At 47.0% G+C, this 18870-nt stretch overlaps 1 protein-coding gene across 4 annotated transcripts in view; it reads left to right on the top strand.

Moving 5' to 3' along the window:
* Kug (FAT atypical cadherin kugelei) overlaps positions 1-18870 on the top strand; it is a 508387-nt gene that overhangs the window by 289409 nt on the left and 200108 nt on the right. Inside the window, exon 4 of one of the 4 annotated variants that reach the window (XM_076808463.1) lies at positions 16364-16420. The exons of the other annotated variants lie outside the window; for them this stretch is intronic. Within the exon in view, the coding sequence (XP_076664578.1) occupies positions 16364-16420 (57 nt within the window). The remainder of the gene's footprint in view (positions 1-16363; positions 16421-18870) is intronic. 4 annotated transcript variants of the gene reach the window in all.

Below are 18870 nucleotides of genomic sequence, written 5' to 3'. Positions count from 1 at the left end.
GGTTGTTGAAGCGCGTTGCCCGCGCGGTGGTTGCAATTTGCCAGCGATACGTGTGCTCGTCGGATACGATCGAAAATCCTGCACGAGTGATTACACGGGCCAGATCCCCGTTCGGCTCGGCCACGATCCTCACCTGTAACGAAATACCGAATGATACAATTGCTGGTCGTGGTCCGAGCGCGTAACTTCACCACGGCTGGTCACCGTTTCATCCTGTCTCGCCTCAGTTTAATGCCGTGCTCGGCATAAACGGCTCGCTGTCTTGCGGACTGTGACGCGGCAATTTAGGCATTTGACCCTAAGGGTCCTCGGCGGGGTTCAGCCGTTTAACCTCGATGCAATGTCTCTGTCTGCGGCCGTGTCGGCCGCAGCGTGGCTTGCTCGCTCGCTGGCTCGCTAGCTCGCGCGCCCACACGCTCTCCCCATCGTGCATTCTTCCTCGACATTCCTCCTTGTCTTCCTCCCCGCGGTGTTCGCTGCCCTCCCGCGCCTAGACCGATCTTCTTCAGGCTGCTCCGGGGCTCGACCATCGCCTGGACCTCGCGGAGGATGCTGGGTGTCTAGTTGACCCTATCGCTGACCGGCAACGCTGGTCCAAGATCGCGTATTTCAGTTTTACTTTGCATTTTCGTTGACGGGTACACGCAGTTCTGTCCATGGGAATTATAGTAATAATAATAGTATTTATTTACGGGTACCACCCTTTGGTGCAGATGTTGTAGTGAGCTGTAGCTATTTGCAATAATCAGGCGCAGGAAGCGGGAATTTCCTGACAGTTTGGATTACTCAAAATTGCCGCGAATCAATGAATCGTGCTCAGAGTCACGTAGGTAGCGGTCAGTTGCAATTTATCAGGCTGATGAAGAAGGGATCCACTGACAGCTTGGATAACTCAATCGGATACAGCAGGTGTCCAGTAGACATTCAGGTTCCAGCGCAGCGTCGATGGTGTTGATGAATGATCCGCTCAACCCGATATCAACAGTTCCCCAGCGGTAGCCAGCGGACGCTGTCATCGAGCGAGCGAAGATCTTCAAGCTGCAGACACGAATGCGTCCGAAAGCACCGGCGGTTTTTTTTGGCACCAGAAGATTATAGATTCCTAATGGGGTTGCTTGCGTTTCTCGGAACGAGCTCCGATCGGCGACGGAAACCATAAATCTCGAGGGAAGCTGAGAGGCCCTATCTCGTGGATCAGCCATTAGCCGGCAGAGGGTAGCGTGTATTTTTGTCAGCAATTTGGGAGGCTAATTTCCTTCGAAGGGCAAGAGAGCCTCCTTTGAAGTTGTAATTAGTCGAAACGGGTGTTAACAAATTGCAGAATAATGCCGGGGAGAAAAGGGGAAGGGAAAGAGGAGACGGAGACACGGCGAGGCGGTGCTCCGTTGCAGGCCAAGGAATTAAGGATATTTTCGGGGTGGGGGAGACGGAAATTACAGAGACGCAGTTACGTGGCACAAAGTACGTGCACTTTTTACGAAAAGCCCATTCGGTCGGAGGTGGCGGGGAACGCGTTTTAAAATCCCGCCGGGAGGCAGGCCATCCTTTTTTTCTTCTTTCCCGGGCAGCAATGCACTTAAATGGCGCGCGGGTTCAGTGCTTAATGATACTTTCGTGCAAGAACTTTCACGGGCGACCGGGCCGCGAGGCTGCCTTTATTAATAAAATCAGGATGCACATAAATTGCAAGAAAAATTTCTGGCTAGCTGCATACATTTCCTCCACCGTTTCTTCCCTTGCTCCCCGTTGCAGCGCGGCGCGGCTCGGCGCGGACACGCGCGCCTCGCACCCGTGCATCATCCCGAACGACTTTCCCGAAAGTGCTTGGCAAGTCGATGCTGCTTCGGGGCACGGTTAACCGCTTCTCCGTGAAACGGCCTGCTGCACCGGGAGTGCCTCGTTAACCCGTAAATCGAGTGTCTTCTCAAACCGAACAGAGTGCACTTCAGTGTACTTAATGTCGTTGGCGAAAAACGTCGAGCTCGGCGATAACCTATCAACGATTAGCCGGTCGATCCGTTCCTTCTCCTGCGCCGTAGACCCCGCTCCTCTCTGCACTCCGTCGATCCGCTGATGGCGGATATCTGGCGGGTTCTGGTGTCTGTCGATGGTTATGCGAGAGCCAACCCTCGGTTAGCCGTATGCACTTGCAGTTAGCGTACGACGTACGGTACCCCTTGATGAGAGGTCTTGAGAGATGAAGTACGCTGGGATGGTAGAACTTCCTGATCCTTGCGAGACGTAAGACTATAGCGCTCCGGGAGCAAGTATATATGTACGAAAAATGGAAAGGGAACACAAGTTTGAGAGTGACGAGACTTGTGCAAGTTCTGGGAACATTTTCGTGTACTATATGCATCATAGTTTCACGTTGGCACATGCTTGCCTCAGCCGTACTGTTTTCTAATTCTGGCCTTTGCTTTCGAGATAATTCAATCCCAGAGTATGTATAGAATCGAGATTCAACTGGGACCGTGAAAATAAACTAGAATCTCGGGACGGGAAGTCTTTGGTATACACGTATCTACCTCGAACCTCTGAGATATACATTTGTGTAACATTGTTATATCGTGCAAATGGCGAGAGTTAAGCCGCGTATTCACCTGCGCATTCGCCCCGAATGTGCATTCGGCGCGCACCGATTTTTTGCTCGTCCGGTGTTCGGCGCGTGTTCGGGGCGCGGCGCGCATTCGGGCCGATCCGCTTGTTGGCGGTCCATCAAAGCGCGCATTCGGGTCCGAACAATACCATGAAAAGGACGCCGCAAATTTCACTCAACCCCGAACGCGCGCCGAATGCGCGCCGAATGCGCGCTGAGCTCCGAACGGGCAAAAAATCGGTGCGCGCCGAATGCACATTCGGGGCGAATGCGCAGGTGAATACGCGGCTTTAGAAGAGCGACCCGGATCCTCCGCAGAATCGAACCTCGTGTAATTTCTCTTCGCAGCATCTGGCGTTTCGGATATGGTAACCTAGAAACGACAGTTACAAGTGGCATTCGAAACGGAGAACATCTGAGCTGCTACACGTCTCGATAAATAGATCCGCTGGAGGTGGATGATCTCGTTTGGGAGAAAAGGCGTGTCCGGGGAGCTTGCGCAGCTTGAAAGACCTTTTCTGTGGGAAACAAACGCTTGCAGATGCGTCGGCAGAAATATGCGTGGGTGGCAGCTGGATTACATCAGCTTAAATGGCGTTTGGAAGCCTCCGTGTACGTAGCTGATGTCTAGATAATGCTGCACGGTCGTATTCATTACATTAACCATGTATGAATATTAACTCGTTTAGGTGGAAAGACGTGTCTTGCCTGTCTCCGGCTGTCACGCCCGTAACAGTCAATGAGAAATTGCAGTGGCCGTGCAAGTAGGAGTAAACTCGTTTCCTCTCCTCCATTTCTTTCTGTTATCAGGGGTTAATAACTCCTCGCGAAACAAGAATCATCTCTCAGCCTTTACTGGGTCACGCGCAAATCTCACTGGACCGCGAATTCGAATTTCCTTTATTTCCACCAGAATCGCTTGCATCCTGCTTTAATGACCTGGTAATTCCTCGCGCCCCGGGGGAGGGAATCCGTGGTAAATGTTAGTTAATCAGCTCTTCGCGGGGCGATTCGCCGCGAACTTCCCCTGTTTTTCGCATGGAATCTCTCCGTTAATACACCGCACAGGCTTTTTTAAAAAAAAAACTCTTCGCTAAAGCACCGCGAGCGCGAGTTCTAAATAAAACCTGATCATACGCGTGTATACAACGCTCCCAGGGAAATCTTTTCCCTCGACGTGGTCGGTAGTAGTATAGTAAAGAGAGTTCTAACCTAAATTTGAGTTTTGCGTTCAATACACGTCCAGAGTGGTGCGATAGAAGTTCAATGCACGTTCAGAGTGGTACGATAGACGTTCAATACACGTTCAGAGTGGTCCGATAAACATTCAGAGTGGTATGATAGACGTTCAATGCACGTTCAGAGTGGTATGATAGATGTTCTATACACGTTCAGAGTGGTACGATAGACGTTCAATACACGTTCAGAGTGGTATGATAGACTTTCAATACACCTATGGCGCCAGTGCTACTTTGAACGCGTACTGAACGTCTATCGCACCACTCTGAACATCTATCGTACCACTCTGAACGTGTATTGAACGTCTTTCGTACCACTCTGAACGTGTATTGAACGTTTATCGTACCACTCTGAACGTGTATTGAACGTTTATCGTAATACTCTGAACGTGTATTGAACGTCTATCGTACCACTCTGAACTGTATTGAACATCTATCGTACCATTCTGAACGTCTATCGGACCACTCTGAACGTGTATTGAACGTCTATCGTACCACACTGAACGTGTATTGAACGTCTAGCGTACCACTCTGAACTGTATTGAACGCAAAACTCAAATTTGGGTTAGAACTCTCTTTACTATACTGCTGTCGGCCCATTTCCCCCACTATTTCCTTCTTTCTTTCCACCTTTCGCCGTGGAATATCACGCAAGGTCAGACGTGTTTCAGACGGGTTAAAATTATCCATCGACGCGGCTACCCTCCGGGGCGAGTGGTGCTTTAACAACCGTCTGGAGTGGCGAGTAGTGCTAATGACGAGTCTGAAAACTGTGAAGATGCTTAAAGGGTGCAGTGAAAGAAGCCTCTTGAAAACAGAATGTCGGCGGTGGTATACACGTGACGCGTGAAGATCGCCGCTTCGCTCGGTAGAAAGGCAAGAATAACGTTGCGTCGGGCCGAAGCGGCTGCTTAGACAATGAGTCTGAGGGATGGAGGGGCCTCTTGAACGTCTTCAGACGGAAGGTCTTTTGCGGCGCGATGCTTTGTCACTTCCTATTGCGAACGGTTGCTCGATGAATTTATTAGAGGAGCCTTCGAATCCCACAGGTCCCCCGGAACTAATTATCCCTCCGTGATTCGGTGTTCAACGCCGGCAGATGCCATCCCGTTACCGTTCTGATGAAACCGAGGGTATTTTATTTAACAGCCAGTCGCCAGGTCATAAATTCCGAGCGATCTCCAGCGAATGAAAACTCGCGGGAACAGTGTAATCGCTGAAGGAACTATCGGCACACGCGTGCCGAGTCAACGGGAGGAAACGTATCGAGCAAGGATCGGGGTCGCATTCCACGTAGGCAATCGCGGCTCTGTTTTAAGCTGTTTTTCATGCGAAAACGTTCGGTTGACGAGCACGAGCTGCTGCAGCCTTCCTCTGCGGCAATCATATATTCAAACGGTACGGCAGCCATTTACATAAAGAGTCACGGAAGAATGATTCCTATATTTCAAGAGTCCGCGTCGATAATGCTACCTACGGGGATCGGAACACAGCCGGGTTTGCATTCGACGTCGCATAAAATGGAATTACACGGCCACCCTTACGAATTGATTTCCATGTTCCTCTTAAGCCACGATGATCCAATCCTCGGAGCAGTTCCTCGCGTTATTTTATTATCCTCTTCGACCCTCCTGCGTTATTGGCAGGACGTCTCCCCTATGCGTTGTTTCTATCGCGATGGGGAAACGGAGCTGAGCTGGCTTTGCAGGAAAGACGAGGATTTGCAAACTGCACGCATTCCATTCGAGAGTTTTTCTCTTTCTAGTAGCAGTTCTAAGTCACGAATAAAATTTTATGCAAGACAATACTGGTCGTTCGAAATGAGCATGGGCATCAATTCTAAAATGTGAGGCGGACGTTGAAGAAAGACAAACGTTCTTTGCGTATGTCTCGTATTTTTTTTACGGTTTTTACTTAGCATCATTCGTTCCCAGCACGTTTCCCTTCCCATATTCATTTCTGTTTCGCGTAAGGCGAGCATTTTTATGCTCCATCCGGCTACACTTATGCAATAGCTTCCTTCTCGAGAAAAGGAAAGCGAAGATGGCTGAATATGAGAATGAAGTACCCATAGCGAGCCGCTGACCAAAGTGGCAGGAGCAACTTAGCGAGCGTTTGCACGTTGCAAAAGAGGAGATTTGCCACGATCTTCCATGTCCCAACAAAGTTCGCATGTTACGCTCGCGTTAAAGACCGCGCGCAGTGACATTTGAAAGCGACTATGAAACTCGAGACAAACACCGGCTGCACGGCGATGGGAAAGCCGCCCGTTTCGCTTCTCGATAGCGACAACGATTATTACCAGGGATCGTGCTGGCTTCCGTTTCCATATTCCCCACGATCAGGCGCTCCCCGTAAATTTCTATCGCCTCGGCTAATACCGACGCGCTCCCATGACTTCTTCCCTGGCCTAATGAAGCTTAATATAACGTTGCTTCCTGCACAGTCGCCCGGATTTTTCCTGCCCCGTGGCAGCATTCGAGTCGCAGTATCTCCTGGAACTTACGAGCCAGCCCTCGTTGGCCACGTTTATGAATATCAGATTATCGTTATTAGCGCGATTTTATTGGCGACATTAGGGTGTAAATATGCCGAGATGACAGTAGGTGTGCCACGCTCGATTCGCTGGCTCCTTTCGCTAGCTCCAGTGAACGTTTAGGGGATTGTCTTAAACGAGCGTTACTGGTTTCGTTTCTTTTGTTCCACGGCGGTAGCAATTCCTAAAATGTACACACTGTACAGTCTCGAGGGTGGAGACTTCGCTCGGAGCTTCCCGTCACTGCTGTCTCCACTAAACGTCACTTTTCTTATTAGAATTACCGTTAATACTCGCATTCCCGTCAACTTCTGCGGTCGGCCAGTAAAGTACTAACAGACATAATTATGCAAGAGGGAAGCAATATTAATCCTCCGCGGATAGTGGCACTTTTTACTACCGACGGTTTTAACGCGGCTTTAAATTTCAGCCCACGACTGGCGGTTTATTAAAACGAAATTTGTGGATTTACGTTCGCGTTTAATGGCTGAGAAGTAATTCCGCGTATTAAAAACCCTCGCTTAACAAATAGTGGTGCGTCGTGAAAGTTGGCATCGTAAAACAGGTATTAAACGGTCACTTTAAACGTGGCCAGGGGTTGATTGCCGCGGGTACAATATTATTATGCCTGTTTGCCATAAAAAAAAAGGTCCAATGAATCGGCTGATTTCATACTTCCAACCGATGATTAAATACTTTCGTGCTTAATTACAGGCAGAATTGGTATTGCCCAATGTAAACGTCAGAGCGTGAAAGGAAAAGGCTGGAGGGGAACATTATTTCCACCTTTGCGCCGAACAACATTAATGAGGCCGTTGCTAATCTGGAATCTGATCTTGCTCTAATATTTGATTGGGCAGTTCAACACGGGCTTAGACTTAATCCTTCCGACTCTTCGCTCCTTGTTCTTGGCTCTTCTTTCCTCCTTCGCACCCTTCCTCCCATTGCTGTTACACTCGACTCACTCTGGATTCTGCTCTTCGAAAATCATCTGTCTACTGTATGTCGCCAAGCCTTTAATCGTCTGCGCCTTTTATATCCTACTTGGCATATTCTTTCCTCTCCTCAGAAACTCCTCCTGTCACAATCCTTGGTTGCATCGCTGTTTGACTACTGTGATGCTGTACATAGTCCTTTTCTTACCTCTCGTCTCTCTTCCTTGGATCAGCGTATTCAAAATTCCTGTCTGCGTTTCTCATATCGCGTCCGCAAGTTCGATCATATCTCCCCGCTTTTTGTAAAGTCCTCTTGGTTACGTACGTCGCAAAGATGGAAACTCCACGTGTGCTGTCTCGTGTTTAAGGTACTCTCTTCTCGTAGTCCGTCATATCTTTACAACATCCTACTGGCTAACCTTTCTTATCACTCTTCTAACTCTCTCTCAACCCGCTCTCAACCCGGTTCGAATCTTCTTCTTCCTATATTGCGGCACATCGTTATAACTCCCTTCCTGCTACTATTCGACAGCTAGACTCTTATCAGTCCTTCAAGCATGCAGTGCGGCAGCACATTCTCCAACACTTTTAATTTTCTTACTTAACTTTACTCTTTGTGTTATTCTCATGTTAGCTTTAAGCTAACTTCTAGTCTAGTTTATTCTTAACGGTTGTTATGTTTGTTTGTTGCTGTCTCTATTTTAGTTTAGTTTAGTTTATTGTACGCGGTTAGGCTTCTCAACAGTGTTACCATTACAGCCTCGCCTTTACTCTTATTGTCTATGCTATCTGTAATATTCAGGTTTCTTCTTCTTCTTTGAGTAATAAAGACGTTTAACCCGGCGGGAGGCGCACCCCATATTGTAACACAGGTTGTCGCTACCGGGTCAAAGAAACCCAAAATTGAAACGTAAAAAACCACGGTTTCAGAATATTTTTTTTAAACTATGTAATATTTATTATTATTATTGAAAATTAAACGGGCATTACCCAATACAAAGCGCAGTTACAACGACGTGATAGGATTTTCCTGACACGATAGTCTGAAGAGCTTCCAACTGAAAGAGGAACTACTACCGGAAAAGAAGTCGACATAGTCTACATAGGAGCTAGCACTGAACATTAAGCGATTCATTGGATCAAGTGACCCATATTTAGATTTGAATTTGCGGTATACGAAAGGCGGCCTTTTTCTGACACATCTGGTAGGAGCATATAGATCAACGAGTTCCAGTAGTGCAGAACAATTAATTTCACTCTTTATGATCTTAAAAAGAAAGGTCATGTCCGTTACAGTTCTGCGCGCAGAAAGCGTTGTCGTATTAAGTTTAACAAGTATCGATGCAAAATCATGATCCCAGACAGGCCTGTGAATGTGTAATTTATATTCTGCAAACCGCAGAAACCGACGTTGCACCCTTTCCAGTTGAGTATTGTATGTAATTGTATTTGGAGACCATATAATGGATGCATACTCTAAGTGAGGCCTGACTAAGGATGTGTACAATAACTTTAAAGTAATTACATTTACAAAGTCAGCAGAGAAACGTTTCATGAAACCCAAAGACTTCAAGGCTTTGTTAGTAATCACTGAATAATGTTTGGAAAAAACTAACGTGGATGTAATATGAACTCCAAGGTCCTTAATTTCATTTACTTCGTTTAGGAGAGAATTCTCCAATCTATACGCATAAACAATTGGTTTCATATTACGAGAGAACCTCATGACATGACACTTAGAAAAGTTAAGATTTAGCATATTTAAGCTGCACCAATCTAGAAATCTATCCAGATCCGATTGCATATCAAGATAGTAAGCATGCCCCGATATTTTCTTATAGATCTTAATGTTATCCGCATATAAAAGGAACTTGCTGTGCAAGAAAACATCATATATATTATTAATAAAGATATTAAAGAGAAACGGCGCAAAATGTGACCCTTGGGGCACTCCTGATGATGCAACGATTGGATCAGAATCGGTATCAGAGATGCGAATAATTTGACGCCTATTCAATAAATAACTATTCAACCAGGAGAGCAGGTTGCCCATGCATCCGATAGCCGACAATTTGGATAAAACGATGGAATGATCCACTGAATCGAAGGCTTTTCTAAAATCAGTGAAAATACAACCGACCTCCAGGTTAGATTCCAAGTAGGTGGCAACGTAGTTACATAAGACGGCAAGATTCGTGACCGTTGATCGACCAGAAACAAAGCCACGCTGTTCATTGCAGACGTTCTAAGAAAAAAATTTATGTTAAAATACAGTGTTTTAAGAACCAAACAAAATTGATGAAATATCTTAAAATCCTTATTAAAGTTCTTTAAAAAATTGTAACAAAAACTCAAAAACAGTCTTCATATTTTCGCAACTAGCGCCTCTGTGGTAAATTTCACCCAGTAGCGCGTCCCGCCGAGTTAATAATAATAATAATTATAATAATTCTGTCTGCTAGCAATTTAATTACCAAGTGTACAAAGCACTCGTGCTATGTTTTAAAGACCAACATCTTCCTCGGGCCTGACCTAGGCTACTCACCCCAAACGCGCAAGAAACGGCACCCAGCTCGTTTTTCCGCAACGTCAGCGTTTCAACCTAAAAACATATGGTATCAATTCCACAAAGGAGCCCTCCAATATCTCCTTCGACCTACACACGATTATCTTCGAGCATCCTCCCCCTTCAGCAGCCTGAGAAGATTGATGCCTGGAGAGATCATAGGCTGCAAACAAGCACGAGAGTTACCGGGGAATATTGAAACGGCGCGGCGAGAAGTAAATTCCTCGGGTTGCCGGCGCGGATGCCGGGCAACAAATCAAACCGCGCGTCGGTCGATCGTCGCGAAAAAGCGCACGATCACCGGGGCACGATCGCTCAAAAGCTCGAGCAGGCATCGTCGCGAAAGAAAGGGTTGACAGGGCGGAACGATCGATCGTGTCGGATCACGTCCGTCGCGGTGAATCCGATTCAGAAGATGCATGCCGGGGCTACGGGGTGAAGAGCGGCGATCTTGTGCGTATGCGATCTTCTCGCGGATGCCTCTTTTCTGGCCGAGGCGGAGAGGAGCCTCTCGCGAGAGCTGCACGCCTGTGCACTTCCGCCACGGTTAGGCTTGTTCGACGAATGGAAGCCCGAGGCTGCCCAGATACCAGCATCTACGGCACGTATCCCGCGGGCTAGCCACTATGGCCTCATTATTTCCATTACTCTGGCCGCCGACAGATTCTACTGGCCAGCCAACGTATCTTTCCCACAAAGTTCGCTGCGTAGGGAACCGCAGCTCGGCTGTACGTACCCCGACCAAGCGAAATTTATTCGGAACTAGTTCTCAGCAGCGAGGGACTATCTCCTTGCAGCCGAGACGAACGATGCTTCCACGACTAATCCGGACTGCGCCGTGTTACGAAAATTCGTTGCGAATCATTTGCGAGGCATTTGAAAGTTCCACTGTATTTTGAGGCTCCTTTGGACCCTCTGTGCTGCAAAAGATCTGGATCTTGCCAAAACAATGTGAAGATCCCGATGGGATAGGAATAATTCTACATCGAGGACAAAACTATTTAGGCAATGTCCTCCATTGCCAAATATTTTGTTAGAATATAATGTTTATTTATTCAAGAAAATAAAAGTTACACAGTCGAACGTCAGTGTAATAATAATAATAAGAACTGTATAAAACTTAAACTAAAAGTAATGGAAAGAATACTGTCTTTAGCGCGATACAAGTTGTCCGTTCAGTGGGTTTTCTCGGACTGAGAAGCGCAGGGGTCGAGAAGACCGTTTTTTCCCCTCTTTTGGGTCTCCTGTAGCGAAAGAAAGGAAACTCATAAATTACCGGGTCCTTAAAGTCCCTGACACTTTAACTCTAGGAACAGTCTATCGTTATTATCGTATTAAATTAATTAATAATCGTAATTAAATATTATTATCGTATTAAATTAAAAATCCTGAATACAGCACAGCGAGAAAGCGTCGCGGTTGTATCAGTTGATCCAGGCGTTGAAAGGTGGTCCCCTGAACTGGCGTGGATAACAGTTGTGGGAACGGAGGTTGCAACACCGTGCTTCCATCAAAACACGAATCTCTGCGGTGTTTCGTCAGCAGTCGGACTCGTCGGTGTCAGTCGGGCACGAAAGCGCCTCGGTGTGTTTCCAACCGGAGATACCTACCTGCCGGAGAAAAATTAGAATACAGCCGGGCGTGTCCAGGTAATGGTTCCAGCCGGTCTACAATGAGAATCGAAGTACCCTGGAAAGCGATTGCTACACGGAAATGCGCGTATACGCCCGCCGCGCGTACACGTATGATAAATAAGGGAGAGGAACGTTCGTCGGGCTTCTTTCTTTATTTGCCCCGTGGAACATTGCGCCGTGTCGCTGGCACGATTGTTCCATTGCAGCCAGCCCCGTCGCTTGACGCAACATTTCTCAGCCAGCGGTCACGCGGGCTTTATGTTCTTCTTAAATTTTGGCTTCCTCGGCTCGACGCGAATGGAAGCAGAGAGGGAGAGAGAGTACAGCTTGCGGTCATTTGTATTGGCACTTTTGGATTAAGCATATTAACAGTTAAATCTTGGATTGCAGCCATAGATATAGGCATTCTGTTTATGGCAAGAGCTTCCATTGTATTTTCGCTTCACACCTGTTGCATCGGTTTAGTATAGCGCGATAAAGGCATGCTGATTAATTAATTACAGGGTCACGAAATTGACCTAACATTTCCCTGGAAGAGTTCGCTATCCTGCGCGAGTGTTTCTTCAGCTCGAGGTGGTTGAATCCTTTTCCATCTTCCACGACTAGACTCTAGGACCTGCTCGAGTAATCACAGAACTATGACTTTCACCCGAGCCGAGTGAAATCAAGTTACCATCATTTTCTCGTTACCGTCCGCACCCTGGTCCAGAGACGCAGCTTATAATACGCGAAGTCTGCGACAAGATCCCACCCTTGCAGCACAATTGCTCGTTCGTGGGGGGGAGCAATCCCATAAGTCACAGTGACGATTCGATTGTCGTCAGGGAAAGTGTCCTCGTCGTGGCAGATTCCCTCCGCAAATGTTTGCATCGAATGGCTTCGAGGGTAAAATCGATTAAGCCCTCTCTGTTAGGGAAGCACCAACCGTCCCGAACGGGACTCAATCTGACACCTTGCCGGCACGGCTCTCTCTCTTTCCTTTTCTTTTTTTTTTTAAATAAACGCTCCTCCACCTTTAATGGGATTTCGGCCCGTGTAAATGTCGATTTCGTCTGAAACCGTATAATCGCGGTGGCGTAGGTTGGGCGCTTATTCTCCTTTCGTTTTTCTCTGCCCGAGCGCTCCCCTCTCTTTCTCTCCCCCTCTCGCCTCCTCTATAGATCGCTGTTGAATAATGCATGGGGCGAAAGGTCTGCGCCGGGTTGTAATTCATTTATCAAAGCAATAAGTCAAAATATGATTCCAGGATTATTAATAGCTTCCATGTTTCTGGCGTGTACCGGTACAGCCGAGGCTAACGGAGGATGAAACGGTGCGAGCGTGACTTTTTCGCGGTCGTTCTTTAATTTCTGATACCTCGAGGTGGTCAGCTAATTGTGAAAAATCGACGGTCTTCCTCGCGAAGCTGCCCTTCCGCTGGCGAAGTTGCTCCGCTTCCTTTCCGAAGCTCGCGGTGGCGAAACGTTCCCTCCGCCAACCGAGGAAACGTTTCGAGCAATAAATAATTCGAACGCCACTGGATCCGCGCGGCGGCAACAATCCGATATCCCAACGCGACGCGTACACGCAACAATCGGATTAAATCGCGTCAGTGGCGCGAGATAAATGAACTCTTAAGCGGCCCGCAACCGTACTCGTTTTTATCCCCGTTTATCAGCGCAGCAGGCGCGATTCGTCATTCGTTGACATCGTCGTTACTCGCTTATCGACTCGTCACGATCGAAGCGTTTCTGCCCTCGATCCTCGGGAGTCACGGGGACGATGCTTGTCGCGTCTCGACGGGTCAATTAGACGGAAACACTCATTCGCGTCAGGGAAAACGCGAGAGTGCTTTAATCGCGACGCACGAAAGGGCTTCGATTGCAGATAACGATTTGTCGATCAAGGAGAGGGTTGATTCCACCTGCCACATGATCTAAGATTCATCGCGTATTCCGATCTCGGGATCGAAAGGCGATAGCGCGTATATCGGTTCGTTAGCAACGGAATGAATCATTAAACGGTCCATTCGGCTCGCGTACGCTTGCCTCCGGAGGGGGGAGGCTACTTTCGATCGATCCGATAAACAAAGCGTTCGCGCGGCTCGTCCAGCCCTCCGCTTTGTCCGTCGCGCGTGATTAAGCTCGGACTCGTGGTGAAAAGGGCGACGGAATTTTTATCAGGGGGCGAGGGAGAGAAAGGAAGGAGCCTCGGGTACCCTTTTGGTCGCGGGACCCGCTCGTCGCCGCTTGGCACACCTCTTATAGACCTTCTCCGCGTAGCTCCGGGCGCGTCATCAATAACGTCCTCTCCATTCTCCGGCTCGCCCCGAGGCGTGCAAGCCGAGAGAGGAGCCCTCGCCGGAGCACCAGCCCCGCGGACAGAGCAAGAGAAAAGGAGAGAGGGAAAGGGGTGGTGGAAAAAGGGGGAGACGGGCGACGGACGGTCTTTTTTTTCGGGGGAAGAAAGGGTGGGCTTGATCGCCGGGCATTATCTTCCTAAATTGCCCCGGCACACCAATATCCGCATAAAGGCTGCACCAACCACCCCGGCGTCTCCTCGTTCAATGCCCTATATACGCGCAACCGCCCGCCAGACCCTTGGAAAACGAGCTTCTCGCACCCCCTGCGTTATTATTATTATTAACGGTGCTCGCGAGAGCGTATGGGCCAGCGGACGTTGAAGGGTGCTCGTTTCGGTTCCCAGGCGACGCGCCGTGTCTCGAAATATTCTGCGGCTCCGCGAGCGGCGCTTTTATATTTTCATTAGACCCACTGCCAGCGTTTTTACGAGCTGAAGGATTGCGTTATCTGGTAATTGGATGGTTTTTATTCGAGCGGCACGGTTTGACCGTTCGTCTGGGAGATGGTGGCGTTGTTGCGGGTTTCTGAATTGAGGTTTCACGTGTTTTGGATGGAAAAGTGGCTACACCCTGTCTTATTATTTTTATTATTATTATTATTATTATTATATATAAACGGGACAGAAAATGGACGGGGCTTACAATGACTAGCACTTACTGCACTAAATTAAGATCACAGTTTCCAACAGACAGTTTATATAACAAAGACCGGAACGAACTTCGAGGGAGACTAAAGGGATCGCAACCATTGAAATGTTAATTAATAATTAGCCACAATCATGGCCAAATGTCTTGTGGAATCCTGTTGTAGATATTGAAATAAGCGTGTTGTTGCTGTACCGAGTTAAAGGTAGAGGATTTGAGTGTCCTCAAGCTTTTTACTTGGACAGGTTTTACAAGTTCTATTTGATTTGAAGTCATGGCTCTGTGAGGGGTTTCATTACGGACAGGATAATTTTGTGACTCCGTTTCGTGGTGCATTTAATAAATAATGGTGACAATAATGACACAATTCATATGTTTCTATGAGGTGGTTTGGAAACTGTTCCGAGCCCAGCTCGCATACATACTCTTAGATTTCGTGTAGCCGCAACAGCGATGCCGCTCCAATCTAATGCAAGTAGTTTTTTCCGCTTCGCTGTTCCTCGGCGAGTGCCGCGCGGAAGTCCGTCATTAACCTGTCGGTGACTTATGGACAGATCACACATAATGACAGTTGATACACACGGGGGTCACGTGGTGTAATAATACGGAGAAAAACTCTCGCGGGCGTGCATTAAAATACGTCTAATCTGCCAGCGGCGCGCAACACGCACGTCGGTGAAACAATAATTATTGCGTTCCTGGAAGGTCTTCGCAAAGTGGATAATGACTGGCAAATTTCATCGGCCTTTCGGGGCTTCTGAATATCGGTCGAAGGTATACGTGTCCTACTTGACAAAATCTTTTTCCCCCTCTCGTTATCTTCTTCAGCTAAAACTAAGTAACAATAATAAGAGCGTAGAACCGTGGCAGATCTGGTTTATAAAACCCGTAATCAGATCGTCGATTGTCCAGAAATTCTACAATTTTATGTCCCTAGGATACCGTTAAGATCTAGGCAACTTTTTCACATTGCCCCATATCGAACGAGCCTAGGAAAGAACGATTGTATAAATAGAGTTTGTTCAACTGCGAATGATTTCAACGACTTTGTCAACTTCTTCCATGGGTCGTAACCACTTTCAAATCAGCTGTATTAACCCTTCGTTGACACTCTGGGTGCGAGCCACTCATAAACTGATTTTGACGCTCTGTACCTTCTATGTGTAAAATAAATACCTTTTCTCCAAAGTCGACTTGCAAACTATTTTTTCTCTGAAAATATTGTATCTGAATAATAACTCTGTAGATTTTTAGCTTCTAATATTGGAATTTGTAAAAGTTACAATTTTTTAAAGATTTTCTTCGCGTTTTCCCGACACATGGTAATCTAGATTTTTTTTACAAAAACTGTGATGAAATTTCAATCACAAAACTATGGGAATACATTCTACAGGGCTTAAAATTGACCCAGGATTTTTTTCATAACGATTGCATTCTTCAGATAAGAATGGCAGTCGTTCGAAAATTGTTCCGGGTGTGAGCCACCCAGGTATGTCAAAGTTGATCGAAAAAAGAGGTGTGTTAAGACATTTTAAGCTGCGTATTTTGTAATTGAACTTAATTCTCCTATACACTTCGTTGCTTGTGTACTCGACACAAAAGGGCCTTCGCCCGTAAGTAAATAAACAAATAAATAACACCTCAGTATTTAATATTGAATATCACTTTAGAAAAGGAACTTGCGATTTATAAGACCCAAGAGTTCTGCTTATCCTTTCTAATTCGATATGAATTTATAACAACCATAGCATGGTGCACTTAAAACACATTAACCGGCACGGCTATCGCTATCGTGCGCCATAATATTTCGATTTTTCTAGTCCCCGTGGCAGCCCACATTAATAATTCCATTTTTCCCTTTGCTTGCAGGTAAGAACCACCGGCTGGACGTCAACGATGATGACTCGCGGTCCAAGAGCAGACGTGGTAAGCGCAGCTACGCTCGATCATCCGCGACGATGATATATAACCGAGCAGTTCGTTAACGATTACCGGTATCTATTCTTAACGAACGGTACTCGAGCGAGAAGAGTAACCTTGTCAGCGGTTTTCCACGCTCCCATTCTCGCAGCCGCGCTTTCCCATTTAATATTCGCGCACCGCGCCAGAAGAGGGGCTGGCGCACGGTCACCGGCGCGAAATGGGGCCCGGAATTCCGTGAATTCGCAGAATTCTTTCTGCCCTGGACCAGATGCTCCGCGCCCCGAAAGCCACCCTTGATGGATGGTACGTGCCATCCAGCCAGTCTATTTCATTTCCCATGTTCGATGGGAATTCGTGGCCTCACCCCGTCGCTATATCATCGACGTTAGACAAGCTGTAATGTCTTTCTGCTTAAATGATATATTCCTTATGGACCCCTTCACCGTTCCTGGGCTCAGTTCAAATGAATCGATGAGGTCGTGACTGGGTACGCGAGTACAACCTTTATTACAGCCCCGGACTAATTGGCGCTTTAATTTTGATTTACACGCTCGGCCAGAACTTTCGGTGTATCCTTGCCTATATTTTACTCGGCCGCTCGTTAACTTCGGATTACACGGTCAAGGTTCGGGGTATTTGTGGAATCACGATTCGTAAATCACGCGTAGTCGGAATCACAAAAGTCCCTTCCCGCTGCAGCTGCTCACTAAGTTAACGACAGGCAATCACAGGCCCTCAAAGTTTCGCTGACCTTCGGCGAGCAACTACACCGTAGAGGAACTCCCTCGGCATTGAAAATCGGAAGAATATTTGAGGGATTCGTTGCGGCAACGCGGAAGACCATCATTCCCTCGCAGGCTCCAGCCACTGTGCTGATCGTTGATTGCACCAAGCTCACCCTCGTTCACCAACATTTGTTGCCACTCTATAGTCACCTCCCGTTACTCCATTTTCGTACTTCCGAAGGAGAGCCGCGTCTTCGAGCGCGGCGCCATTCGATCGTTATCCACGTGAAACATCGTTACCAGCGATTCACTTCGGCTGATCCGCGGATCTAGCATCGTGTCGCGTCTTTCAGCGAATTGAACGCGCGATAGACCCGACGAAACTTAGCCAGGAATATTCGAGCGATCATTGGAGAATTGCGAGGCGACGCCGGGGAAGCATCCTTCAGCCGGGGAACGATAATTAGGGTAAAAACGGGACGGTTTACTGGCAGCTGGTAGAGGCCGGCTACGCCAGAGATTACTGTAGTTAGAGCGACATCAAGAGAGTTCGCCTCGGACGATTTTCATGGGAGAGAGCAACATAAATAACGCTAAGTCGGCCTCTCCTTCCACGGTGTTCCTGTACCTTTTTTTTTTTACCTCCTCGAGGAGACCGCGCGAAAGCTGTCGGGGATGGTAAACACCGGCGCGTCCGTAAAACGAAGAACAGAAAGCACCGGGTTTGTTGGACCGTTTCGAGAAACTACTTTGTTTAAGAGCCCCTGTACTTTTCCAGCGGCACGGTCACGCGAACGACGGTCCCCGTGGCTTCTTTCCTCTAGCCGAGCGAACACTGCGGACGGATTTGCATTCTTCCAGGAGAAAATGATCATGGACGGCCCCCGTGGGCCAGACACCTTTCGTGCTTCCTCGATGGGCAAATCGCTTCTGGGCAAACGTCGCTCGGCAGAGTTTCGTTGGTGCTCGTGCAAGCACAAATCGTTGGGTCCTGCAAATTTTATAGCACCGTCGTTTCCTCGCGAATGTCCCAATTTCTGCTCATTTAAGAGGTGACTCGTCATAAAGAAGGTGTACAAAATTTGTTTGCGATGAAAAGTTGCAGAGTAATTGATTAATTCTTTAATAATATATCAACCAGTCGAAAACTATTTAAGAAAGATATTTCAAGATGTTTAACTATTAGTAATTTGTAATTAAATATGTAATGCTCTAAATTTCTGCTCATGAAAAATAGCGATGTAAGTATTGCCCCAAGCTCGTGCAACACTCGCGTGAATGTTTAAATAGTTTAGAATTATTTTGTTGCAACTGTAGTACAAACGTAACGCATATAATGATAAGAAAAATACGAAATGAACAGAAATGGGGATATGAGCAGAAATTGGGACATTCATCTTAGGCACTTTATTGAAAATTACGCAGCACAGTTAAAGTAGGGTAACTCGGGGTTATATGCCACAGTTAACTTTGAAACGCGATGTCTCACAAGTATAAGTAGATACCGGGAAATAGATAAAACCATATGAAAGAGTAACTAATTAATTCTGTATATTGACTAATAAGTAGAGATATGTAACTTTTATAGTTCAATCAGAAACGGACAAATACAAAAGTCCCTGAAAGTGACATATTACCCAAGTGCGAACTAATCACTCAAATTTTTTAGAATCAACAATATTTTAAACTATTCAAGCTATTAGTAACTAATAACAAATATTTTAACTC

This window comes from Andrena cerasifolii, chromosome 3 (genome assembly GCF_050908995.1).
Source record: "Andrena cerasifolii isolate SP2316 chromosome 3, iyAndCera1_principal, whole genome shotgun sequence".
Taxonomy (NCBI): Eukaryota; Metazoa; Arthropoda; class Insecta; order Hymenoptera; family Andrenidae; genus Andrena; species Andrena cerasifolii.
The sequence above is the reverse complement of the archived record's forward strand: the minus strand, read 5'-3'. Positions and strand labels throughout refer to the sequence as shown.